Source organism: Notolepis coatsorum (assembly GCF_963971535.1).
Source record: "Notolepis coatsorum genome assembly, chromosome: 1".
In the NCBI taxonomy this organism is placed as follows: Eukaryota; Metazoa; Chordata; class Actinopteri; order Aulopiformes; family Paralepididae; genus Notolepis; species Notolepis coatsorum.
In genome coordinates, this window is record NC_140165.1 from 292,788,195 (window position 1) to 292,816,045 (window position 27,851).

Genomic DNA, 27,851 nt, shown 5'->3' on the forward strand with positions numbered 1-27,851 from the left:
ATGTAAACAAAAAAAGAACAGCTATTGTATGAGACATTAATAGGCTACAACACCATGAAGACAGCACTGGCGTTGGAACTCGTTCTGTAAACAATTACAAATCACAATTGTTGATATGATACACGCAGTAGTGCAATAAAAAGAGAGAAAATAATCCATGACAGAAATAAAATGGCTTCAATTTCCATTTTGTAAGCACCTGAAACGCTTTCCTGAGTATCGTCAAAAGATTCTCTAATGATTATTTTGGATTGAAATGTTTAGACCAGACAGGAGATACACAATAACTGCCATAATTGGGTACCTCAGACGAAGAACCATATAACTCAGTTTACGTTTTTTGTGAAAAAATATTTTCAAAAATGTTATTATCTAAAGATGGTAAATTGGAGTGTTGTGTTCATTCATAGTTGAAGACAGTAGAGGTTGAGTGCTTTATTATGATATATCACATTCACACATCAAGTGATATGGATCGACTCTACAACTGCAAATACACAGGCTGTCCAAAATATAAAAAAAATTTGTTATATGGTTCTTTGTCTGAAGGGTTCAATTGACAAGACAGAAGACACAGATTGGAAAATAGTTTAGTTTGTAGAATAATTTGATGTTGTTAAATTAATTAATCTAGCCCTTACTCACTGATTAAAAGAAATTCCATTGTGTCTAATTATATATACAATACAAAACCTTTTCTTTTGGTGTTCTCATTCCAGCAAACATGTTCAATTTAGATATGCATTGTAATTCAAAATGACTTGTGCCCTCAATAAAATTATCCAATCAAGAGACATTAAATCAAATTAATACTGAATAAAAGAATACAACAAAAATAACTATTTCCAATTGCCATTTTCACACAGAGATGTCAGTAAAAAAAGGGTTTTCTCCTGTGTGAAAGGGGCTTGAGTGATAAGACAAATTAATCAGGCTGATATCTGGCATTTTGAAATAACCGGCTCCCTGATAGCCACACCCACATGACCAATGTTAAACATGATAGCCACACCCACATGACCAATGTTAAACATGATAGCCACACCCACACGACCAATGTTAAACATGTTAGCCATGCCCACATGACCGATGTTAAACATGTTAGTCACACCCACACTGCCTGTGTTAACCATGTTAGCCACGCCCACAAGGGTGATGTTAAACATGTTAGCCACACCCACATGACCGATGTTAAACATGTTAGCCACGCCCACACGGCCTATGTTAATGTGTTAGCCACTCCCACAGGACTGATGTTAAATACGTTAGCCACACCCACACGGCCTATGTGAAACATTTTAGCCACTCCCACATGACTGATGTCAAACATGTTAGCGCTCCCCCTTGTGTCAATCCCAGTGTCAACTGATTCCCAATTGATTTTCCATCAATGTATATTGTTTGATACATTTGTTGATAAAAAAATACATGGAGTACAGATATACTAAGAAAAGAAGATAATTTTCTGTGTTTCATCCATTATTATTATTCAATTGTTGTATTTTATCAGATGCAAAAAAGAAAAACAATCACACCTGCTCTCTAAATATCAGCCATTGAAAAATCGGTCGACCACTATTTCCAACAATGATTGATCACGACAGCACCCATAGAAATAAACTTTGGCAGATAACGAGAGGTCTCCATGTGAAGCAATTCAAAGCTGCTGATCAAAACCTGGACATGGCCAACATCCTCGGAATTGAAACATCGATTGGAATCGCTGCTCATTAGGGGACCAAGTGCAGTTGGCTGTTGGGGTCGAACGGTGCAGTTCAGAGGTCCGTCTTAGCCTGCTTGATCCACTTCTTGAAGTACTGTACCTCCAGAAGCCGGGCGGCGAGGACGGAAGCGGGGTCGTAGGTGTTGTTGTCGCGCAGGTCCAAATGATGGGCTCCCTCGGGGATAACGATGGCGACCAGAGAATCGGAGATGTTCCGAGTCACTCCGCCTCCCATCCACGGATCGAGTCCTCCGTTGCTGAATTGATAAAACAGTAGACAGAACACACCCCCGTGGAATACAAGATTAGAAGATCCGAGTACATTATGGTCTCAAACCAAATTACTCAAAAAACACACAGTGTGTGTTATGGCATCGGAAGCACGTTTTTAATCAAATGTGGGTCACAGAAGACAAAGCAGAATCTGCTGTGGACCTGGATGAATGCATGTTTTCATTCGCCCGAACTACAAGAAGGACAGAATTTGCATATATAGTGCATATACAGGGGGCGACAGTGCCTGAGAGGCATAGTTGGTAAAGCTCTTTGGATAAAAGTGCTATATAAATGCAGTCCATTATATACAGTATAGTGGCGATCCAATTGGTTTGCATTGTACCGGACAAGGATCCATCCATCTCCATGTTACTCAATCTCTGTGACGACAGGAATTCAACCCAGGTTAAGGTTCACTAAATGGTACATATGTTGGGCTGCGACCGTGTCCACAGTACCTGAAGATGATGTTGCTGTGGGAGGCGATGTCCGTTCCCCCGTACAGGGTCTGTGCCCAGTCGGCCCGCGGCCTGACTCCGAACAGCGAGTGGCACTCGTCTGAGAAGGCCTGGAAGTTCCACTCCTGGGGCTCGAACATGTCCTGGACCCCGTCGGTGCACATGGGCATCACCATCTCCGTGCAGGCCTGGGCGGGACAGATGGAGGTGATGGGTTCGGGAGATAGAGTAGTCGTCCGGAGGTTCCCGGTTTCGATTCCCGCTCCTCCCGGGCAGCGTGTCGAAGTGTCCTTGAGAAAGACACTTAACCCCCTAATTGCTCCCGATGAGCAGGTTGTGCTCCTTGCATGGTTGCCTCCGCCATCGGTGTGTGAATGTGTGAGTGAATGGGTAAAATGTGAGGAAATAATTGTAAAGCGCTTTGGATAAAAGCGCTATATAAATGGAGCCATTTACCATTTACTTACACACACTTCTTTGCTACTTGAATCATTCAGTATCAGGGCCGCCCCCAGGGAGGCCAGCAAAATGGAATATGTTATGTGTAACTCATATCATATGTTTAATTGTAGTATGAGTTACGCAGATTTCACTGGTCTTTTTCAGGGGCCCAGACACATCTGTGTTGGGGCCTGTTCAGTGTGGCCATGCAAAAAAAATAATAATACCGTAAATCCTCTAATAATAATAATAATAATAATAATAATAATAATAATAATAATGGCTTGGATTTATATAGCGCTCTTCATGACACCCAGAGCGCTTCACAGAGTCCATTATTCGTTCAATAGTGACCTGTATTCAATTAAAAACCGACTCTCTATTAATGACCGGGTGCGCTGTTGAAATAAGCAATTATAAGCCGACCTCCTAATACAAGCCGGGTTACTAATATATGCGCGAGCGAACCTCGCCTTACTTCCGTATATGGAACACGGGTCGCGCGCAGCACGTAACACAACAACAACAGAGCAAGCATGGCTATACCGGTACTAAACAGAGACGAAAGTTTGACGTTAAGTTTAAAGAGGACGTTTTGAGGTATGCGGCAGAGCATTCGGGAGCGAATGCCGCAAAGCACTTTAACATTGATTCCAGACAAATCCGATATTGGAAAAAACAAAGGAATGAGCTGAAAGCAGCTGACGGTAAAAGAGCACGCATAACTGGAGGAGGGAGAAAAAAAGTGAGCGAGGAGATGGAGACACTACTTTCCGAGTGGATTTTTGTGCGACAACCGTGTGTCGCACAAAATGATACAAAGAAAAGCAATGGAAATCTACCCAACAGTGAGTGATGGAGGCAAGGCGTTTGTGGCCAGTAAAGGTTGTTTGTGGCCATAAAATGTTGATTTATTCATTATGATCCGTTTGAAAATTTGAAATATAGGCCTCTCTCTTATACATGCCTCCTTTCAATAAAAGCCTGGTACCCGCTACAGTTGAAACAAATACAAGCCCGGGTCACTATTAGAGGAATTACGGTATGTAGAATAATATTCTGTATATTGTGTATATTGAGTGTTTGCACCTACGTCACGGTTTGGTCAGTAACCCGGATGCGCGGCCATTGTGTAGATACTGGGATTTAAACATCAGAATGGATTGCACGCTGAATGTTCGATTTAAGCAGATTTGGGGGATTTTTGTCTAAACCACAAAAAAGTTCAGGAAAACGCGTGGAAGCTGCTAGAACCTACAGATAAGGACTTAGTCGGCAGGAAAGGACGCTATATTCTGATAAACTCAGACTAATAGGTGGTGAAGATCCGTACAAACTGGCTCATTCGTCTTGGAGTTACGACCCGACAATTCTGCCTTCTATTTCCTATCCCGACATAGTGAACTACCTCGTTTTTTCCACCAAGCCCATACACAGATGAATACCTTAAATCTTACAAAGGTTTGGATGCCTACAACCAGATGGTGTGTGGATGGGTGAGAGAGGCACAGTATCAGATGTGTATTGTGAAAGCCAGGATAGGTGATTCAATAACGTTACTAGATCAACTGATCTTTACATTTTTCGAATAGTCTACAGTATACATTTTTGCATCTAAATTCTGATCGTTACTTTGGTAGTTCGTTCAGACGGGAGAGGACAGAGGAGAGGAGGGGGGGTGTTTGCCTCCTTTCCTCAGACAATTTTTTGCACTCTTCTCCCTGATTTGTAATAGCTTTTGGCAATCTGAAGTACTCCAAATGCTTTTCCCGGTCCGACCGATTAGTACAGCCAAAAACACGGCAATAATTGACCATTTTGAGCAACAATGACCAGGAACAGTTGCGAGTTCGGTTGCATTGTTTACGTTCAGTATCTCCGAAATGGCCGACTTCCGGTTTGATGACGTGCCGTGAAAACACTCTATAACACATTATATATTATTATGATATTATATTGTGTAGTCCAGTATTCTAACCACTTTCCTACAGATGTTTTATATGACATAATATCAAATAAAAAGTATATTAAATTCTGTTATGACATGACAAAGACATTTTATAACAACAATAAAATGACAGTCCAATAATCCGTTGGATGTCCTATAAAAAAGACTATGGACCTAATGGATTACCTGATAGTACCAGCCCATGAGGCCCAGGTCGCCGGTCGCCGATTGGGACGTGTTGAGGCAAGGGGTGCTTCCTGTGTGGTTGTAGTACACCTTGGCTGCTTGGGAGAGACCACGCAAGAGCTGGTAGTCTGACGCTGTGGACTCAAAACGTAGATACTTGCACACAACCTTGAAAGCGCACAACCGCGCGCGCGCACACACACACACACACACGCACACACACACACACACTATTCAATAATGTGAAGGGAAAAAACGAGACAGACATAGGGCTAGATCCACAAAGAATGGATTGCACGGTGCTAATTGCACCCTTACTTACAATTCATTATGAATTGAAAATGGGGGACCCTGATGTAAACAAGACGAAAGTCTTTCCCTGGTCTGCATCCCCTTAACAATTGTGTGTATTGAGCCATACTGTATTGTACCCATTCTGCAATCTGTTAATACATTTTTATTATTATATATATTGCACTCCATTTGAAACGATGTAGCTTGGTATCTGGGCCGATCTGCGGCCTGCGGGTGGAGTCTAACTACTCGGGCAAGCCAAGCGCTTATAACGCATGCATCGATGAGGGTCGGGCCCCCCCGGTTCGTGTTCATGGCTGGATTACGTTGGAAACACGGTCGACATCAGTACTTGGAATGGCGATCAGATAATTGGAATATTCTTTTCGGGACAGATCCTGGTCAAGGTAAGGACTATATGGTATCAATATTGCGTTGATCCAAAAATTCCTTCATGCGATCGGGGGCATGTGTGTATGGCGTGTTCCGTTGGTAGCAATAAAAGTAGTCCAGGGAAGAAACGATAACGCTTTTACTAGAATACACGTTGCCGGCCATTACCTAGCATTTTGGAAATTACACCAGACCGCCCTGAAACTACACTCATATTCACGACGGTATAAAACGGGAATGTATGGATGGAAAAAATTTCAGTTTTTTGCATCTTGACCGGAAGAAACTCAATGACAATCGACTATATTATTAGATCCATAGCTATAATATATAATATAGCTTTAGGCCTGCAAACACAGCCACGTATCCCCATGTTAAAAGGCAATGGCATTTCAACGGTAAGGTAAACAGTGACCCCTGGCGCTGAATGAGTTAAGGGGATGCAGACCAGAGAAAGACTTTCGTCTTGTTTACATCAGGGTCCCCCATTTTCAATTTATAATGAATTGTAAGTAAGGGTGCAATTAGCACCGTGCAATCCATTCTTTGTGGATCTAGCCCATAGAGGTCATAAATACATTATAGGGTACGTTAGGCAAATACTAAATGGCGTTAGGTAAGGCATTAATTACTCCAGCAGGCACCACATTTATAAACAAGGTGACGGTGAAGAACGGGCGACTGAAATATCCAGTTCTTTTTCACGGGGGGCTGTTTACAAGGCATGGGTTTTCCCCGAGGCCCATAAACAGTTTTCACACACAAAGTGGTGGCGCCTGATTTGCATACGAGATCCACTGGAATGAGGAGTAAAGCCTAACTTGAATTTATCGCCCTCCACTTGGCATGAGAGAGGAAGTACATTCCATTAAGCTAATGCAAATGATGGAAAAGATTTAAAACTTGAGGTAAACCCCCCCCCCCCCACATACCTATCGTCCCATTCCATTCTGGTTTCGTTTCTCACAGCCGCTTTTAGATTTAAATGGTTTGTGTTTTTTCTTATTTTCTATTTTCTTTCTCCCGACGTTTGTTTGTTTTCACCGCAGTCACTGCGCCGCTTGTTGTTATGGCTGCGGCGGCATGGAGTTGGCTGTGCCTGTTGTTCTGTCGCCTTTTGTGAAGCGGGAGAAACTGGGCTTTGCTTGTTTAGAGGCTGGAGGGGAGCCGCGCTTAGCGTGGAGTCTGTTACTAAGGCCTTTGTCTGCAGCCCGGGGAGGAGTTGGTGGTCGATGGATGAGGAGGGCTACAGACATGTCCAACCAAAGATTTATACCGTGAAGAAGAGGGAGAAAAAAATGCAATTGCTCCAAAGCATCTTCTCTCTACTTTTCAGATGGGATTAGGCTTATACATTCATCTCTGCCAACAGATTTCCCTCCTCTAAGCCCTCAATACGCCGTTCTCACAGTCACTCACATAATCACATTAGCTTTGTCATTAAAAAAAAAGCTCCTCTTTGCACCCACTGCCTAAACGGCTTAAACCACCCATAGGGGTCGCATACATTACAGGCGAGGAGCCAAAACAATGCTCCAAATGACCATTTAGTGTTTTTCTCAACCTAAGTTGTTGCCACAGGAGACGTTCGGTGGCCACACATGTGCCCTGGTGTATTAAAAAGACTTTTAGAGCGGATAAAGAAAACCAAAAAGTCTCTACAGCAAGAAGAAAACACAGCCTGTGTGTGCGGCTCGTCAGAGGCACCCGGGAGGGTAGAGCAGGCACCACTCACAGAGTTTAGGGTCAATGGCGGGACTCGGGTTTATGCACGTGACGCGGGCCAAGGGTACTGGGAGAACACACTGCACCCGAGTCAATCAGGCTTCTCAAAAGACAAGACGCCGCAGCGCTCGTCACTCGCTCCTTTTATAAAGAAAACAAAAAGGAGATCTGGAATGCCCACGTCTGAAAAGAAAGAATGTAAAAAGGAATGAAGTAAAAAAAAAAAAGTCCAGATGGGTGTGTTAGCCGCATCCTGAGACGCAGTGGTGCTTTCAGCGGATCATAACAGTTCCTTTTTTTATTATTCATGTGACGTGTTTAGCTAAGTGCCTGTTGCCATGCCATTCAAACGAGTGCAGTGAACCGTATTCAAAACGGCCTCATGAGTCGTTGCCGGGGCTAAAATGTCCTCCCGCTACAGTATCATGTGACCGCGGCCTCTCCCTCTCCCTCTCTCTCTCCACAGAACGCCATCTACATCTGAAGGAGCGTGCGAATGAAAGGACTCCTCGGTAAAGGAGAGAAGAAAAGGATGCCGGCTTTTACTTTGTAAGAAGAAGAAGGAGCGGCCTTAAAATCTTAAAAGAGAGAGAAACTAAATCCTTATGAATATTAATGAAGTTAATTGACGACCGTCGTAAACAAAAGCGGAGTGGAGGAGCGACGACAAACACTTGTGGCACGCAATCGTCTGAAGGACGCGATTGTTTCAGTTCGAAGAGAGAGGACTGCCGAAGCAAAGCGGGCGATTAGAGAGAAACAAACGAAAACATACTGTACGTGAAACACTGGTCGGTTAGATTAGTGTGGATTTTAATTAAAGGAACACGCCAACATTTGGGGGAATTAGCTTACCGTCTTCTCCAGAGAGAGACAAGAAGATAGATACCAGTTTCCTCTCTGTGCGTTCAGTAGGAAGCTATCTGGCTGCATGTTAGCCTAGCTTAGCACAATGAATGGAAGCGGACATGACCGGTTAGCCTTCGGGAGAGGTGTTAGTTGGACAATGCCTAGGCTAACCGGTCAGGTCCACTTACATTCATTGAAAGCCAGATAGCTTTCTACTGAACGCACCGAGAGGAAACTGGTATCTATCTTCTTGTCTCTCTCTGGAGAAGACAATAAGCACATTTCCCAAAATGTTGGCGTGTTCCTTCAATTCAACACTGATCGTGATTGGTCTGTGTCCTCTTTTTCCCCCGACAACTAAGCACCATATCAGGAAGTCCTTTAAATATAACATGACAATGGTAATTGACTGCGCAATGCCATTCCACTATTATTACCATTTCTATTATTATCTTTCCTGCCTGTACCCCCTACCCCCAGGCTGCTATGACACCTGCATTTCCCCAAGGAGATGAATAAAGGAACACTTGACTAGACTTGAAAACCTCCTCTTCCTTGTTGATGGACATAAAATACAGTAGCTTCCACAACAAACGCATTCAACATTCGTTACATGTTTAAATTAGATTAAATTCAATGGCCACAAACAATGATTATTTAATTCACTATACAGATACAGTCTCTTATCTTCTAGGTATCAGGGCTGGCTGTGTTAGCGTCATATTTACCTGGATCGGCCATCGTGGAAGAGGCTGGAGGAAGTTGGCCTCATAGGGGTAATCCACCATGGCCAGGTTCACCCAGGTCTCACGGAGCCAGGACTTGAAACCCACAGAATCCTCGGGACTCTTAAGAGGGAAGCACAGACTAAACTCCTCCGACAGCCACTGCAGACCGTGATCTGAACAAAGGGACACAGCAAGAGAGGATTAGCGGTGATCAAATAGAATGTAGAAAGCCCTTCCGTTTGGCATTTTAAATCAAGGCTACAATAACACATGTGTAATAAGTAAAACATTTCGGTATTGTACAGACGTGGAAGACTTGGTGAAGAGCCACCACAGTAGAGTATGGGTTAAATCATTGTGCAATTACAGTGTTGTACCACTGGGTGGCTGCCCTGACGCTGTGAAAGTGCTGCCACTGCCCTGCTACTAAACCTGGGCTTCCTGTGTTCAAAAGACCAAACCATAGATATATATACCCCCCCCCCCCCCCCCACCCAACCTCCTCCAATGTACACTTTTTACGCCAAATGTATATACTCTCTTTTCTGGACTCTTTTTGTATCACAAACAGTACTGTATTTGCAAATCTGGTATGTCATAAATGTATAGATGTAGCAGTACTGTCTCTGTATGTCATGTATGTCATATTTTAAAATTAGAGTAGGTGAAAACATTATTGAGGATAAAGAGGAGGTCACCTACCTGGGCTTTATTTTAAATAACAAACTTTCTAACGAAAAAATGGCACAAAAAGTTATTACTAAGGTCAATCAAAAAACCAAATTTTTATTTAGAATTTCCTCGTTCATAAATAGGAACGCTCTGAGGACCCTAGCTGGAGCCCTCATCCAATGTCACTTTGACTATGCTTGCACTTCATGGTACAGCAACATATCAAAACAAATGAAGACAAAGCTCCAGACCTCCCAAAACAAACTAGTGAGACTCCTGCACAACCTTCACTTTAGGACTCACCTAACGCCAGCCCACTTTAGCAGGCTGGGATGGCTTAGGGTTGAAGAAAGAGTACACCAGCTTAAAATGCTACTGGTTTTTAAAGTACTAAAAGAAACGGTCCCCAAGTACCTAGTCAATTATTTTAATAAAGTAGGAGATGTCCACAAACACGCCACAAGAGGAAGCCCCACGGACCTGGTCCCGCCGAGAGTCAGGACATGCATGGGGAAAGATGCATTTTTTTACTCGGCTACGGTAATGTGGAATGCCCTGCCAACATTTATAAAACTCCTGAACTCCCCTCTCGGATTTAAATCCGCCCTAAAAACATGGCTCAGCAGCAACTCAAATTGGTCTTAAAATGTTTTTTTTATCTCTTTTATCATAACTTGGCTTTTATTTCTTTTATCATGAGTTGCTTTTAAGGGTTTGCGGATTTTCTTTTAACATTAGTTAACTATGAGTTGTCAGGTTAGGTGTTTTTATAATTTTTTTTAGAATGCGTCCTGTCAGTGTACATGTCCATTTGTGTTTCTGTGCCTTTTTATGTTCCATGTATGGACCACAATGGAAACAAGCCTTGGCTTTATTGTGTTTTATCCATTTTTGACCTGCGTTATTGACACTGTTATTGTCTTGTCTTTTAAAATGTTTTTTTGTCATACGATTTGTGTCAAAATAAAGTATTCAATTCAATTCAATTCAATTCAATTCAATTCAATTCAATTCAATATATGTCCTGATGAATTGAAAATGGGGGACCCTGATGTAAACAGGACGAAAGTCTTTCTCTGGTCTGCATCCCCTTAACAATTGTGTGTATTGAGCTGTACTGTATTGTACCCATTCTGCAATCTGTTAATAAAGTTTTCAATCAATATCACTCACCCGCGCTGCTGGCTAACGGAGACCGACGTTGCCATATGGCGGCCATCTTGCATGGGTGGAGCACGCCCACTCATAACATGCATGTCTATGGTGCATTGGTGCATGTACTATTGAAATAACCATAGCTTGCTACATTTTCAACCGTTTGGTTTGTTAAAAACGTCAGAGATGTAGTTATCATACTGCATACTTATAATGGACTTTCATATATATATATAAAAAATAAAAATTCTTCCAAGCAGGAATCATAGCCACGTTAATAACGTTTGTAATAAACCAAACCCTTTGTAAATCCGTCAAGATTTCAGCGAGTTAAGAGTATTTTTGTTTGTGCAGATCATCACCTTAAACCAGTAGTCCACTGAAGCAAGATGGCCGCCGGTGAACTACACGGGAGACTCTGCGTTGAGCCATCTAGTGTTTATATATATATCTATGATCCAAACGATGGATCCGTTATGCAAAGAAACATTTGTCAGTTAGCATAGGCCGTCTCTTATATTCAGCAGTTCATTTATCCATCTGTGACTTATGTTGTTGGTATTGTTGGGTGTCAAGCACGGAAATGTTGCGCTAAAACATGCTCCACGTTTATCATAGTTGAAAACACAATGTGAAACTGCTGTCGGTTTACGTGATCATTCCCAAATCTAAGAATGTGATGAGTTTATTATGCATTGAGATAAGTGAGGCAGTAGGCTCACTGGAAGCCCCATTTGAGATCCATGAATAATAAAAACCTTAAAGTGCTGCTTATATTTGTTATTATTATTATTATTATTGTCTGGTGATGTTCTGTTTATTATTATTGTATTATGTGCTGTCATGTTTTGTTTTATATTCCATGTAAAAAAAGAAAAAGTGCTGCTTATATTTAGGTCTACTGTGCAGGTAATCAATGAAAACCACACACTGCACCAACAGCCTAACTAATGACATGTGATTTGGTCCATGATTAAAAATGGGAACAATGCTATTCTTTGCAGTTGAGAAACTGAGGCCTGAACAGCCATCGACAATGTTCTCAATTGATGAGCAATCATTTGCTTTGCTGATGTTCTTAAAGAGACGTGGACAATTTATTTCTCCACCTTGTTGAGATTTCAATTCCAAACGAGTTCATGTGTATTTTGTTTGACGAGTGAAGTCTAATGGTGGCGGTTCAACGCTTAATGATGGCAGACTCTCCATCCATCATCCCCTCTGCATTATTTACAAAAGAATACAATAGAAATCTGACTCACCGGTAGAGGACACATTATCAATAGCCTTCCACGACTTCCTGATATTAACATCACAGTTATAGCCACTATTGCCAAAGTCCTGAGTCACTATTTTGTAGAAGTCTCCACATGGCACCATACCAGGGAACTGCCATATGGGAGCGGAGGCAGCCAGAGCTCTGGAATACACAGAGAGAGAGAGAGAGAGAGAGAGAGAGAGAGAGAGAGAGAGAGAGAGAGAGAGAGAGAGATATTAACAAACCATTTCTTAACCTTATGTGAAACACACTTTCATAATCTCAGCTCATCTGAACAGACTATAAAAAGGAAGGAATCTCCGTTTGTCTGTCTGTCTGTCTGTCTGTGTGCATCAGTGTCTGCTGTGCGCATATCTCAAGGACCAATGGACCATTCATTCGATTGACTTCACACTCAAGGGAGTGCAGCGTTATTGATGCTAGATGGTGCCACTGGTGCCGTGAACAGCGGACCTTACGCTTTGGCCAGTAACTTTTGAACTGTAACTCTCAGAAACAAAATATTGTTTTCTTGGATTCTGTGGGTCCAGACAAATCTATCCACATAAGGACATTTGTGTGCCATTCGGCCAGATGGTGGCACTATAACAACAAACATTATGCACATCTCGGGAACCATTCATCCGATCAACTTCACACTCTGTGGGTGTATTGCTGAGGACCCAGGGGAGTGCAGTCTCGAATGTGGTGCCATTTGGACAGATGGGAGCTCTATAACAACAAACTTTGCATTTCACACGTTCCACGTGGACACACGCTCCGAAAGCAATTTGAACGGTCACTGCACTAGTATGTTAAACTTCATGAACATAGTATAGATATTCACAACAAGACAAGCCTCTTACCCTATGACTATATTGGGGTACTTCATCCTCATCCAGGCGGCCAGCATCCCTCCATAGGATCCCCCTATAGCGATCACAGGGCTGAGCCGGGCTCTCGGAACACTTCTCTTTAATTCGCGAATCAGCACAGCGAAGTCTGCCAGGGCTTGTTCCGAGGTGAGGTAGTTCAAATGTTTGCTATCCTGCAAGGAAAAGCAAAAGCATTGCATTAATCACGCTTGGCTCACACCCTTGGAATTCAACACACAAAACACCACGTATTCTAAGGACAAAAGAGGATGTAATTCAACAGGGATTATGATGTAAACAAGACAAACCCTGGTGTAAACAAGACAAACGTCTTTCTCTGGTCTGCATCCCCTTAACAATTGTGTGTATTGAGCCGTACTGTATTGTACCCATTCTGCAATCTGTTAAATAAAGTTTTCATTCATTCATTAATTCATTCATTCATGAGATTAAGCTACATTGCAAGCGAACCAGCTTCATCTCACATACACTGTAAGAGTCTTGTCCAAACGGCAGGGACTCTCCGTAGTAACGATGCTCGGCAAAAACCAGCATGGCGCCCAACTCCTCCGCGACGTTCCACATGAAGCCCTGAAGTGAAGGCAAAGACGCAGATGAGACTGAATATCACGTATTGAGTCTTTAAGTGATGAATGAATGATACGAGCCGAGTATTGTGGTGGAAAAATACGATAAGATAATATAAGAGTTAGGCTGGATGACTAGGACACCAGGGAAGAGAGACCCCTCACTGGATCTTGAAACAACTTTATACATACAAACTGGAAAGGCTGGGGGTCACAGGAATACACGAACATAGGGGTGTGACATCTTTGGGGACATTATGGAAAGGTGGGTAGGAAGGAATGGGGGGAGGGATGGGGGGAGGAAGGAAAGATGGGTAGAGGGAGGTCATCAAAGAGAGGGAGGAAGGGGGTCTTATCTCCCACAGTATTTACAGTATTGTTGCAGAACCAGGTGATGTCTCCTTCGTTGCCGGTGTAGAACAAGATGGGCCCTCCCTCCTGGTGCCAGTGTTGGTCGTTGACCAGGTACCTCTGCTTAAAAGTGCCGTCCTCCAAGAAGCCAAAATGATCGATCTGCAACCAGAGAAAACCCAGGTGTCACGAACAAGCGCTATCGAGTATTTCTTACCAATTAGTTCAAGAACCGTTATATTATATACACAGTAATTTCATGTCGACATATCAAGCAGGATCAATATAATAATAGAATGGCAATACACTGTCTGTAGTCAATGTATACTCCATCAATAATAGTATACATGCAAGTACATGGGTACCTGCAGTAGAATGGATAGCACATACTATTATAGTACATGGGTACCTGCAGTAGAATGGATAGTACATACTATTATAGTACACGGCCACCTGCAGTAGAACAAATAGTACATACTGAATAAAAATAAGGAAGTTCCAGGCACTCTTCTTGTATATAAAAAAGGCTTTCATAAATAGCTTAGTTCATATTAGAACCATTAAAAAAACACCAACATGTTTTGGCCTCTCCTTCTTCAGGGCATACAAGTACAAAGCTATTTATTAAAGCCTTTTTTATATACAAGAAGAGTGCCTGGAACTTCCTTATTTTTATTCAACTGACTTCCCTCATCCAAGAGCACCATCAAAAAGACACAGGATTCACACCACAAAGACGCTGCAGCCCTCCTTCTTGTTCAAGAATAGTACATACTGTTAGTACATACTGGTATAGTACATGGGCACCTGCAGTAGAATGGATAGTACATACTGTTACAGCACTAAACTATCAACTCCAGCCAATGATCAGGGTAATGTAAGGTAATGTAAAAAAGAAAAATACCAATATTAGAATAGTATTATTTGGTTTCATGTCTTTTAAAACATTGGGGGTCAAGAGATGATGGGGTCATGAAGAAATTATACAAATACATCAAAGTGTTTATACTTTTTGGTGTAGAAGCGTTTTTCTTGTGAAATAATGCATATTTGAAGTCTAATCATCCAATCCTCCATCAAGTTAAATACCTGGAAAGGGGAAATAAAAAATCATTACTTTGTGTTAAAGTTGACCATTCTGTCTATGCTTGACTATGTAGGGAGGGGGGGGGGGGGGGGTCGCGAACCAATCTGCCTCAATCTGAACTACTATAATCAATCACTAAAACGTATAATAACCTTAAAAAGGATTGGGGAAAATCCTTATTTCACCACTAAAAAGAAGGTGGGTCAAAGTGAGTTTAGGTGAGTTAGTTACCCTCCGCTACCTCCATGGGTACTTGGCCCAGTGCCAAGCCTGGTGTTGTGCAATGACAACTCAGGGGCTGGATGTTAGGGGCTAAGTAATTAGCCTCAATTTGTATTAAAAATCCAGAGCCAGTTTAAAGGATGCCATATTAGTTCCACTTTTAGAAGTGTTCTGAGATATCCTTTCATCAGACCTCAGGGATTCTAGGGGAAGGGGGAGAAGGAGAAGGAGGAGGTGGGGGGTGCTCCCCTTCCAACTGTACTTTCTGAACAGATAACTTCACAAGTAGTAGCCAGCCCATGAGACCGCTGTGTGTACCCCAGAACAGTTGTCCAACCCTTGAAACCAACCCAACACTTAATAAAGAATGTCTCTCAGTGGATACAAAAGGAGCCAGCGATTTTATGAGCCAATGACAGCAGAAAGATTCTGGGGCCCTGAATGTGCTCATTCATCCCTCTCCTTCTGAAGCTTGGCATGGGATTTAAGTGTGTGGAGGGCCACCAGATGGTTTAGACTAGAGGAGAGGTTCAGACTTCTCGGCAACAAAAGAATATCTATGTATTATTGATGAAGAATGTGGTAAATGAGGCTATTTTCTATCATATTAATATGATGTTTTAACATATGAACTACCGTATTAAACATCATAATATCCTACATAACCTTACCAAGCGAAGCGACCCCCTACCTTGAATCAGCAGAGTGTACACATGACAACACTATGTTGCTAAACAGTGCCACCCTGTGGCCATTACAGGCAGTACTTGCATACCAGTATTGGAGTAGCAGTTAATTTCGATTTGCATTATCAAAACGCATATCATATAGTATTTCAGATGGGAAAATGTAATGTACATTAAATGTGTATACTGCACATCTTTTTATTCTAGTGCTGAAACTTTACCAAAAAGATACGTTTGACGCTATGTGCCGTGAGTCATTTAAGACAAAAACAGAAGAAAAAACTAAAAAAACAAAGACCAAACTAAAGAGGGCTTCACCAGACAGTTTGCCAACTTCCATTCATTGTCTGGAAGAAGCAGACTGCAGCCGAAAAGGATTTCCTCTGGACAACACAGTTAGATCACTTGTTATTCCCACCAGGGCACCACGCCCCACAGAAGATATGGGAAAACATCTTATGATTGTGGGAAAAAAAGATGAGACTGTGATCCATTGGTTGTAATTGCTGTGTGTCCTGCATTTATTTAAGGATGTTTAAGGATTAGAAATCATGTTGGGTACCTACATTCAGTATGCATTGAGCATACTTCTCAATTGTTTTAAAAGTCACATAATGTATGGATTTAGTTACATTTAACTGTTCAAACCATATTTAAAGCCAGAAACTATTCATTGCCAGGCAATATACAAACAATGTTCATGTACAGAGAGGAACGTTGTAATTTAAGAGGGGAACTTGAAATATCCAACTGTCCACACCACTCTTAAAAGCATGTGCATTTCAGTTTGTGGGGTAGCTTTGTGGAATACAGTTGACTATTTAGTCATTTAGCAGACGCTTTTATCCAAAGCGGCTTACAGATTGTGAACAACAAACAGCAGGAGGGGGCAGCTAAGGGTCAGTGGCATTGTTCGTCAAATTATAACGAGCTTGAGTGATACACTCCGAGTTCATAGTAGTATAGACATATTAGCAAAATAGGTACTAGTAAAAGAATAGTAGTGTAGTATTAGGGTACATAATAGTAAAAAGGTTAGAGGGCTAGTATTATATATATTTGTATACAAGAATATACTAAAGGTGTAAACTAAACAGAGCAATTGCACAGTTCAAAAATAGATACAAAAAAGCACTGATAGACAAATACAGAACTGAGGAACTATAGTTGTTCTCAGGGAATGTCTTGATTTCTTCAAAACACAAAATGGTAGTCATTGTTTTTTAACCTAGTTTTATTTATTATCATTATTTTTAGATAGTAAGAGTTTTATATGAAACGTTATGATATTGTATGAAAGGGGCAGGCCTAGATAAGATTTGCCTCCTGCCCCTTCTCGAACTCATCCTGTTTGTTTTTCTATGGATGAAGACAGACTTTGTCTTTACTGTGAATTGTATGTTTGTCGTGTTTGAGATGATTAAAGATCAATCAAAAAAATATTTTAAACTACCGTGAGAGAGAGGGGAGAGATTAAACGGATGCTGAGAAATAGCATCCAATTTATTGTCAATTGGATGGAACCAAAAAAGCAGACAAGACAAGCGAGACAAAGGACAACAGAGGGAGGAAACACTCTCCTCAATCTTCCTGATTGCTTTACCGGATTTGATATTTGACAGGAAAGTGTGGGTTGGGTCGGGTTGGGAATAGTGTCCCCTAATGTCCAAAAAACGTTAGCATAGTCACTAAGCGGTGTGCGCTATACACAGCTTACTAATCGTGCTGTATTTTTTCATTTCATCATTTATTTGATACGTGGGGGGTGACAGTGGCTCAGGAGGTAGAGCGGTCATCTGGTAATCGAAGGTCCCCGGATCGATTCCCGCTCCTCCCGGGCAGTGTGTCGAAGTGTCCTTGAGCAAGACACTTAACCCCTAATTGCTCCTGATGAGCAGGTTGGCACCTTGCATGGCCGCCTCCTCCATCAGTGTGTGAATGTGTGAGTGAATGGGTGAATGTGAGGAACAGAATTGTAAAGCACTTTGGATAAAAGCACTAAATTTACCAGTCCAATTACTAATTGTGCTGTATTTTTATACTTTGAATATGTAATGGTTTATTTGGCAAGTGCAACAGTGCAAAATATCAACATGCCACATGACATTCTGTAATGATATGACAATGGAGTCCAGTCCATGGTGCATGACCGACATCACGTTGTGACCATCACTCATCAACGCACCGCTTAAAGGGAAGTGTTGATGACTAGCGTGTCCTCAATAGTATTTTCACAATGCCTAGTAACTGTTGCCGTTCATAAATAGTCTGCCACAGTGTGTAGTACTACTGACGAGTAGGCTGTTTGAATATATACTGACATTGTAAAATGGTTTAACCCTTGTGCGCTGCTTATTTATTTATCTTATTTTGGTGTTAACAAAAACTCTGGGTCCGAATGGACCCGGTGTGTAACTCAGTACCTACCAACCACCCCAAAAAATAAGGATTATTATCCTGTTTTGTTTTGTACTTCATTACTAACTTATTAGCTCATCATAACCAGTACCCATATCAAACATTCTTTTATATGGCCCCCATATGGCCCCAAGACACAATAATATACATATTTTTTCAATCGAAAATAGGATTATATTCACTCACGCTGTTCCCCATATTGAAGAAAATGGGTATGTATGCAATCTGACTATAACAGGCTAATATATAAAGACACTTTATTGAGTAAACTGCTTTGTGGGTTTTAGAACTGTATTATGGAAATAAATCAAGGAACAAACAACTCCACCTCCCTATCACTCTCTTCCTTCTCTCCCTATCACTCTGTCCCTCTCCACCTCCCTATCACTCTGTTCCTCTCCACCTCCCTATCACTCTGTTCCTCTCCACCTCCCTATCACTCTGTTCCTCTCCACCTCCCTATCACTCTGTTCCTCTCCACCTCCCTATCACTCTGTTCCTCTCCACCTCCCTATCACTCTGTTCCTCTCCACCTCCCTATCACTCTGTTCCTCTCCACCTCCCTATCACTCTGTTCCTCTCCCTCTCCACCTCCCTATAACTATGTTCCTCTCCACCTCCCTATCACGCTGTTCCTCTCCCTCTCCACCTCCCTATCACTATGTTCCTCTCCCTCTCCACCTCCCCATCACGCTGTTCCTCTCCCTCTCCACCTCCCTATCACTATGTTCCTCTCCACCTCCATATCACTATGTTCCTCTCCCTCTCCACCTCCCTATCACTATGTTCCTCTCGCTCTCCACCTCCCTATCACTCTGTTCCTCTCCCTCTCCCTATCACTATGTTCCTCTCCACCTCCCTATCACACTGTTCCTCATCTCCCTCTCCTTCTCACTGTTCCTCCTCTCCCTCTCACATTGTTCCTCCTCTCCCTCTCCCTATCACTCTCTTCCTCCTCTCGCTCTCCACCTCCCTATCACTCTGTTCCTCATCTCCCTCTCCACCTCCCTATCACTCTGTTCCTCCTCTCCCTCTATCACTCTGTTCCTCCTCCCTATCGCTCTGTTCCTCTCCCTCTCCACCTCCCTATCACTCTTCCTCCTCCCCCTCTCCCCCTCCCAATAACTCTCTTCCTCCTCACCTCCCCATAACTTCCTCTCCACCTCCCTATCACTCTTCCTCCTCTCCCTCGTCACCTCCCTATCACTCTGTTCCTCCTCTACCTCTCCACCTCTCTGTTCCTCCTCTCCCTCTATCACTCTCTTCCTCCTCTCCACCTCCCTATCACTCTGTTCCTCCTCTACCTCTCCACCTCTCTGTTCCTCCTCTCCCTCTATCACTCTCTTCCTCCTCTCTACCTCCCTATCACTCTGTTCCTCCTCTCCCTCTCCACCTCCATATCCCTCTGTTCCTCCTCTCCCTCTATCACTCTCTTCCTCCTCTCCACATCACTCTGTTCCTCCTCTACCTCTCCACCTCTCTGTTCCTCCTCTCCCTGTCGCTCTGTTCCTCCTCTCCCTCTCCACCTCCCTATCGCTCTGTTCCTCCTCTCCCTCTCCACCTCCACCTCCCTATCACTCTGTTCCTCCTCTCCCTCTCCACCTCCCTATTGCTCTGTTCCTCCTCTTCCTCTCCACCTCCCTATCACTCTGTTCCTCCTCTCCCTCTCCCTCTGTTCCTCCTCTCCACGTCCCTATCGCTCTGTTCCTCCTCTTCCTCTCCACCTCCCTATCACTCTTGACTCTGTTCCTCCTTTCCCTCTCCACCTCCCTATCACTCTGTTCCTCCTCTCCACCTCCCTCTCTCGCTCCTGCTCTTGTTCCCATGAAGGGGGGGGGGGGGGTGAAGTGTCTAGTCAAATATGAACCTTGATTGACATGTGATCCACAGAGCTAGCCGTAGCATTTCTATGAAGCCAACTGATGTATATAGCAATTTTTCTATACCGGGTCGTTTGGACCCGAACACCACAGATGTAAAAATGTAAAAATCTGAATTTGCTAAAATGGTAAACATGAGTGTTTTTGTGTTTAAATATCCGCCATGAGCACATACTCAAAGCCTTGTTCCGGGAAAAAAACGAGATGGCAATTATTGCATTTTAAATTCTTGAAACGGGTCCGTTCTGACCCTAACACCACACAAGGGTTTTAAAAAAGCCACTACCCACTATGAAAACAACAATGTAACACTATAAACAGATGTGCCTACTGTGAGATAGCACTTGTTTTTCATATGTGTATATAATGTAAATAACCTTCCTATAGATATTAGTTTTAACTTGACAGACATACGTGTGTGTTCGAGTTAGACAGAACCAAGAGACAGACAAGTGATAGCAGGGTCTGGGCAGGGAGCCAGTGGCCGATAGTAGCAGGCAGCACCAAGGTTACTCGAGGCAGCTTTGATTTGGGTCAGAGGTGCCACCGCCGTTGCTATAGTAACAGTCATCAGAGAGAGAGAGATAGAGAGAGAAAGAGAGTTCGACATCACGAGACTTGAAGACGGTAAGCTGCGAGTTCTTCAGAAGACTAACCAGACTAGGAGACGAAGCTGACGCGTAGACACATTGACAGAGAGACATCAGTAAGCTGGAGGGTGGGGGATGGGAGGCCCTCCACCCTCCGGTTGCTACAAGATAGCTAGCTTCGGCTAACAGAGAAGGCTTTTGGCTAACCACTGGGCCGCAACAAACCATCGAGCTGATAACAGGAGATCGATAGAATAATGAATTGAATAGACTTTTCAAAGACTTTCAGAATGGTTTCCATCTTGTACGAGTCTATGTTTATGGAATAAACATCAACATCAAGGAAAGGTATCATGTTTCCAGTGTGTCGATTCTTCTGATTACGAATGTATTAACGTGGGAAGATAGCGTGTGACAGCCAGTAAGATGAGTAAGAGATAACAAACACAACGCAGACTTCACGGAACCACAGAGAGATTACTGGCTGATAACACGAGAATCCAACACTACCTACATACATTTAATTTTAGTTTTTAATTAATTGATTAAACTGGGTACAAAATAATATACAAATTAGTACTGTTGGAGCCAAAATGCCCTTCTGTTTATTTAGTTTTATTTTAACTCACGGTGCAGAGGTGTGGCATTATTAGTCACCATGGCAACCACCACAGGGGGTGGTTACCCATATATACTGATCAGTGGGTGACGAGCTCCAGGTGCGCAAGGGGAATAGCCAAACGGTTTTTGACCGTGTCTTGTCGTGTTCGTGTTGATGTGCCGTATAGGTCGGCGTTCAGTGTTATTAGTTAAAGAGTATTTTGTATTATATTATTTGGAGGAAAAAAGGTCAATAAAAGGATTGGCATATCGAAAATGATACGAGCACTCTGGACATTGAATTCTTCAAGCACGCGTCTAACTCAAGCCAGCCCACTTGCCCCTCTCAGTAGGCTTATAGGTAAAGGCTCGACTACAAGTACTACTGAGTGTAGTGCTAATCAGATGTATGTACAGAGTTGTAGTATAATATGTACAGTGTCAGTGATACATAACGGTAAAGACAGTATGGTAGTAGTCATATTGTCCAGCAGCGTAACTAGTAAGAGTAGGATATGTACAGATATAGTATCTACAGATATGTAAAAGGCCTATGTGCTGGTAAATATACAGGTGTGGATAGGTATATGTGGTGAGAATAAATATATATATATATATATATATATATATATATATATATATATATATATATATATATATATATGGTATAGCATTTGTACATGTCATCATGCACTTCATGCATTGCTCTTGATCTGCCAATTGTGTGCTCATTTCATGCCTGTCTTTTTTTTTTACTGCTGTGAAGCATTTTCTTGTATGAAAGGTGCTATACAAATAAGGTTTATTAGTATATTATTATTATCATACATAGCTATGGGTTATATGCAGGTGTATAAGTGAGTATATAGAGGGGTTATATGCAGGTATATTCAGACAGCCTGAGCAGTAGCCTTGACAGTGGCGCTACAAATGTATTCACAGTGCCAATTCCAAGGAGTCACAAATGGCACCAAGAAAAGGCTAGTACGAACTATGTAACTTGCTACACCAGCTCTCATTGGTCCTGGCTTTTCACAACTATAAACAAGCACTTGAATGCCTCCTCATAGCAACTTGCGATGCATTTTACATTAATTGAGAGCGGTGGCACGACTAAAGAATTTGTGGAACGAGCTCCAACTCCCGAGATTCTTGCACGGGAGTCGAAAGGACTCAAGTCGTCGATCCACATGAGAGATGGGATGCTGATGTGATTTTGGGCAACTGTGGAGCGAGTGACTCAGCTGCTGACTCATCGACTCATGAGCAGAGTGCTTTCTCATCCCACAGACCTAGTCTCTATATAGAACAGATTCAGTGCGGATTTACATTGAAATTATGCAATATTAGTAACCGTGGGGCCAAGAGTGTCGATTATACTGACCCTGACTCACAAAGTGTGAAGAGTCAACAAGAGACAACAAGGAGCACCCGTCTGCAAATGAGAAATAATAGCTGACTAAACAAAATCTTAAACAAAGCCTACTGGCAGACTGTACTACACAGTCTGTTGAGATGAGTCTTGTGACTATATGACTCAAGTACACACGGTACAAGTCACGGCACATGATGTCATACTCAGTCAGTACCGTGGTCGAAAGTTCACCCATCACTGAGATGCGACGCTACATGACAGACGAGAGATAGACTGTGGGGTGGTCTACATACATGTTTAACCAGGGTATACGTCCCACTGTGGGGTGGTCTACATGTTTAACCAGGGTATGTGTCCCACTGTGGGTGGTCTACATGTTTAACCAGGGTATGTGTCCCACTGTGGGGTGGTCTACATGTTTAACCAGGGTATGTGTCCCACTGTGGGGTGGTCTACATGTTTAACCAGGGTATGTGTCCCACTGTGGGGTGGTCTACATGTTTAACCAGGGTATGTGTCCCACTGTGGGATGGTCTACATGTTTAATCAGGGTATGTGTCCCACTGTGGGGTGGTCTACATGTTTAAGCAGGGTATGTGTCCCCCTGTGGGGTGGTCTACGGTGTTTAACCAGGGTATGTGTCCCACTGTGGGGTGGTCTACATGTTTAAGCAGGGTATGTGTCCCCCTGTGGGGTGGTCTACAGTGTTTAAGCAGGGTATGTGTCCCACTGTGGGGTGGTCTACATGTTTAAGCAGGGTATGTGTCCCCCTGTGGGGTGGTCTATGGTGTTTAACCAGGGTATGTGTCCCACTGTGGGGTGGTCTACATGTTTAACCAGGGTATGTGTCCCACTGTAGGGTGGTCTATGGTGTTTAACCAGGGTATGTGTCCCCCTGTGGGGTGGTCTACATGTTTAACCAGGGTATGTGTCCCACTGTGGGGTGGTCTACATGTTTAACCAGGGTATGTGTCCCCCTGTGGGGTGGTCTATGGTGTTTAACCAGGGTATGTGTCCCCCTGTGGGGTGGTCTACATGTTTAACCAGGGTATGTGTCCCACTGTGGGGTGGTCTACATGTTTAACCAGGGTATGTGTCCCACTGTGGGGTGGTCTACATGTTTAACCAGGGTATGTGTCCCACTGTGGGGTGGTCTACATGTTTAACCAGGGTATGTGTCCCACTGTGGGGTGGTCTACGGTGTTTAAGCAGGGTATACGTCCCACTGTGGGGTGGTCTACATGTTTAACCAGGGTATGTGTCCCCCTGTGGGGTGGTCTACATGTTTAACCAGGGTATGTGTCCCCCTGTGGGGTGGTCTACGGTGTTTAACCAGGGTATGTGTCCCACTGTGGGGTGGTCTACATGTTTAACCAGGGTATGTGTCCCACTGTGGGGTGGTCTACATGTTTAAGCAGGGTATGTGTCCCACTGTGGGGTAGTCTACATGTTTAACCAGGGTATGTGTCCCCCTGTGGGGTGGTCTACATGTTTAACCAGGGTATGTGTCCCACTGTGGGGTGGTCTACATGTTTAACCAGGGTATGTGTCCCACTGTGGGGTGGTCTACATGTTTAACCAGGGTATGTGTCCCACTGTGGGGTGGTCTACATGTTTAAGCAGGGTATGTGTCCCACTGTGGGGTGGTCTACATGTTTAACCAGGGTATGTGTCCCACTGTGGGGTGGTCTACATGTTTAACCAGGGTATGTGTCCCACTGTGGGGTGGTCTACATGTTTAACCAGGGTATGTGTCCCACTGTGGGGTGGTCTACAGTGTTTAACCAGGGTATGTGTCCCACTGTGGGGTGGTCTACAGTGTTTAACCAGGGTATGTGTCCCACTGTGGGGTGGTCTACATGTTTAAGCAGGGTATGTGTCCCCCTGTGGGGTGGTCTACATGTTTAACCAGGGTATGTGTCCCCCTGTGGGGTGGTCTACGGTGTTTAACCAGGGTATGTGTCCCACTGTGGGGTGGTCTACATGTTTAAGCAGGGTATGTGTCCCACTGTGGGGTGGTCTACATGTTTAAGCAGGGTATGTGTCCCCCTGTGGGGTGGTCTACAGTGTTTAAGCAGGGTATGTGTCCCACTGTGGGGTGGTCTACATGTTTAACCAGGGTATGTGTCCCACTGTGGGGTGGTCTACATGTTTAACCAGGGTATGTGTCCCACTGTGGGGTGGTCTACATGTTTAACCAGGGTATGTGTCCCACTGTGGGGTGGTCTACAGTGTTTAACCAGGGTATGTGTCCCACTGTGGGGTGGTCTACATGTTTAACCAGGGTATGTGTCCCACTGTGGGGTGGTCTACAGTAGGGCTGGGCGATATGGAAAAAAATCATATCGCGATAACGATATGATAATTTTATTTTATTTCTCGATATCGATAATTATCGAATTGTTATAAGTATAAAAAAAATTAATTTTTTTTTTTTTTTTTTTTTAACAACAGATGTATGTTTATTTTGCAGCAATTCTTTGTCATTGCCGCCATCTTTAGTGTTACATCCCCTCACACTCCAGTTCTCAGGCTGCAGCTGGTTTAAAAGCTAAAGTAAACCGGCTTCTCTGCTGGCTGTGGCTCCAGAGGAGTTGAACAGTTCTGGCTCTGCTAGTTTATTTTCGATCTTTTGGCGCTTTTTTGGTGGACAAACCACCACACATGTGCACCGTGACTTGTGACTGGAGTCTAGCTCTGCTAGCACACATAGCCTACTGTGTACAGACGGTTTCAAACTGTATTTTAAATTAGAAAGCAAACAAAATAAATGGACAAGAGAAAAAGAAATCTGAATTTGGTCAGTATTGTCATTTGGACAAGCAAAGCCATTACTTTAAGTTGCAGGCAAGAAAGACAAGTCTGTCCACTGTCTCTGGTTTTAAAACTGCCCTGTTGCAGGTAAAAAAAAAAATTATAAAAAAAAAAAAAAAAAAAAAAACGATTTTTCGATTTTTTTTTTATTTCGATATTCGATATCAATTATTAAAATATATCGCGATATTTATCGTTATCGTTATATCGCCCAGCCCTAGTCTACAGTGTTTAACCAGGGTATGTGTCCCACTGTGGGGTGGTCTACAGTGTTTAACCAGGGTATGTGTCCCACTGTGGGGTGGTCTACAGTGTTTAAGCAGGGTATGTGTCCCACTGTGGGGTGGTCTACAGTGTTTAACCAGGGTATGTGTCCCACTGTGGGGTGGTCTACAGTGTTTAAGCAGGGTATGTGTCCCACTGTGGGGTGGTCTACAGTGTTTAAGCAGGGTATGTGTCCCACTGTGGGATGGTCTACATGTTTAACCAGGGTATGTGTCCCACTGTGGGGTGGTCTACAGTGTTTAAGCAGGGTATGTGTCCCACTGTGGGGTGGTCTACATGTTTAAGCAGGGTATGTGTCCCACTGTGGGGTGGTCTACGTGTTTAAGCAGGGTATGTGTCCCACTGTGGGGTGGTCTACAGTGTTTAAGCAGGGTATGTGTCCCCCTGTGGGGTGGTCTACATGTTTAACCAGGGTATGTGTCCCACTGTGGGGTGGTCTACATGTTTAACCAGGGTATGTGCGACGTCCCACTGTGGGGTGGTCTACGCCTCTACGTGTTTAAGCAGGGTATGTGTCCCCCTGTGGGGTGGTCTACGCCTCTACAGTGTTTAATCTGGCCCCTGAGACCTCTTTAGGCAGGGAGCCAGCAGGGGATAGTTGTGCTAGCAGGAACAGAACCAATTATCTAATGGGTTTCCCCTCACTACAGGAAGCCAGAGGGAAGCACCTATTGTCTGCCGACACAATACATGAACTTTGAAAAGAAAAATTAAAGATTTAAAAGAGCAAGTGATGTAGTTATGAGTAGTACACAGTCTTTTTTTAACACAATGTGCAATAGTTCTCAGTTGTCTTCATTTATTTTACTGCTGGTTCTCTTTTAAACTTTTATTTTCAACGTTTAACTTAAGTACTGACTGTATTGTTTGTATGCCTCATTGCTTTGCTCCTTTTTAACATGTGCATTCGTTTGACTCTTGTATTGTGTCCATTGATGGGGTCTATTTTAACGTTTATCACCTGTACAGTTTGACTGTGATGACAGCAACTGGATACCTGCATTTTCCCAAGGGGATGAATAAAGTATCTATCTATCTAGTACAGCATAAAACTGCTGAAAACATATGCGATGTTACGCCCAGAAGAGTTAATGCACAATTGTGTAAATTGAAACAAACATTAGTGAATGAATGAATGAAAACTTTATTTAACAGATTGCAGAATGGGTACAGTACAGTACAATACATACAAGTGTTAAGGGGATGCAGACCAGAGAAAGACTTTTGTCTTGTTTACATCAGGGTCCCCGATTTTCAATTCATAGTGACATTTATGACATACACAACATACATGACATCATGACATTTATGGCATAGGGACATATATGACATATAGGTATATAGTACTTACTGTGTAAATAATGTGACAATAATGTGTGCAAATCACAAGTGGGAAAAGACCTTCTAGAATACTTGTATAGTCATCATGGTCACTGACTGTGTGTTTAAACTCACCTTCTGGTCAAAGTAAAGTGTTTCATAGCGGATGGTGTTCTGAAGGGAATAATCTAGAAAGCCATGCCTGGTAAAAAGTCGTGATTTAAGAGCAGTCACTGTGTGCAAACAATTCAGACACATCAAAATGCCTGTAACTGCCACCACGCTCCCGAAAGACACAGTCAAGAATCCAGACTTCATTGTTGTTGTTGATGCTGCTACGGCGGCGGCTGTGAATAGTCAAGTCCCTTCAAAGAATGATCTATTATCCACACTTATGTCGCAGCATGGTCCTTGCACTACTAAAGGAAGATTAAGAAAGCTGCTTTTGTGTGCCTTCTTCTTTGAGAGGAAGTGAAAATCACTTGTCAGCATATTATGGGGAGGTGTGTCAGAGACACTACTGACCTAAAATAAACAAACAGCCTATCAGGAGCGCACAATTATGTTTTCATTTTAATCGACGCACGATTTATCAAATGTAATTCAACTTGGGCCTTGCCCTGTAGATGATAAATAAGAGACCCAGTCGGTTGAC

General features: G+C 43.0%; 1 protein-coding gene across 2 annotated transcripts; it reads right to left on the bottom strand.

The window, feature by feature from the left end:
- On the bottom strand, nt 1-27,651 carry prcp (prolylcarboxypeptidase (angiotensinase C)). Of its 2 annotated transcripts, XM_084318148.1 has the most exons (9): nt 27,332-27,651; nt 13,941-14,081; nt 13,471-13,572; nt 12,973-13,154; nt 12,111-12,268; nt 9,022-9,194; nt 5,033-5,200; nt 2,458-2,645; nt 1-1,980 (listed from the first exon to the last, which is right to left on the bottom strand). In XM_084318148.1, the coding sequence occupies exons 1-9, from the start codon at nt 27,512-27,514 to the stop codon at nt 1,776-1,778; spliced, it is 1,500 nt and encodes a 499-aa protein (XP_084174274.1). In that variant the 5' UTR covers nt 27,515-27,651; the 3' UTR covers nt 1-1,775. The 2 variants fall into 2 exon arrangements, with proteins under 2 accessions (XP_084174274.1, XP_084174275.1); XM_084318149.1 differs by lacking the exon at nt 13,471-13,572.
- Nucleotides 27,652-27,851: the final 200 nt, after the last annotated feature.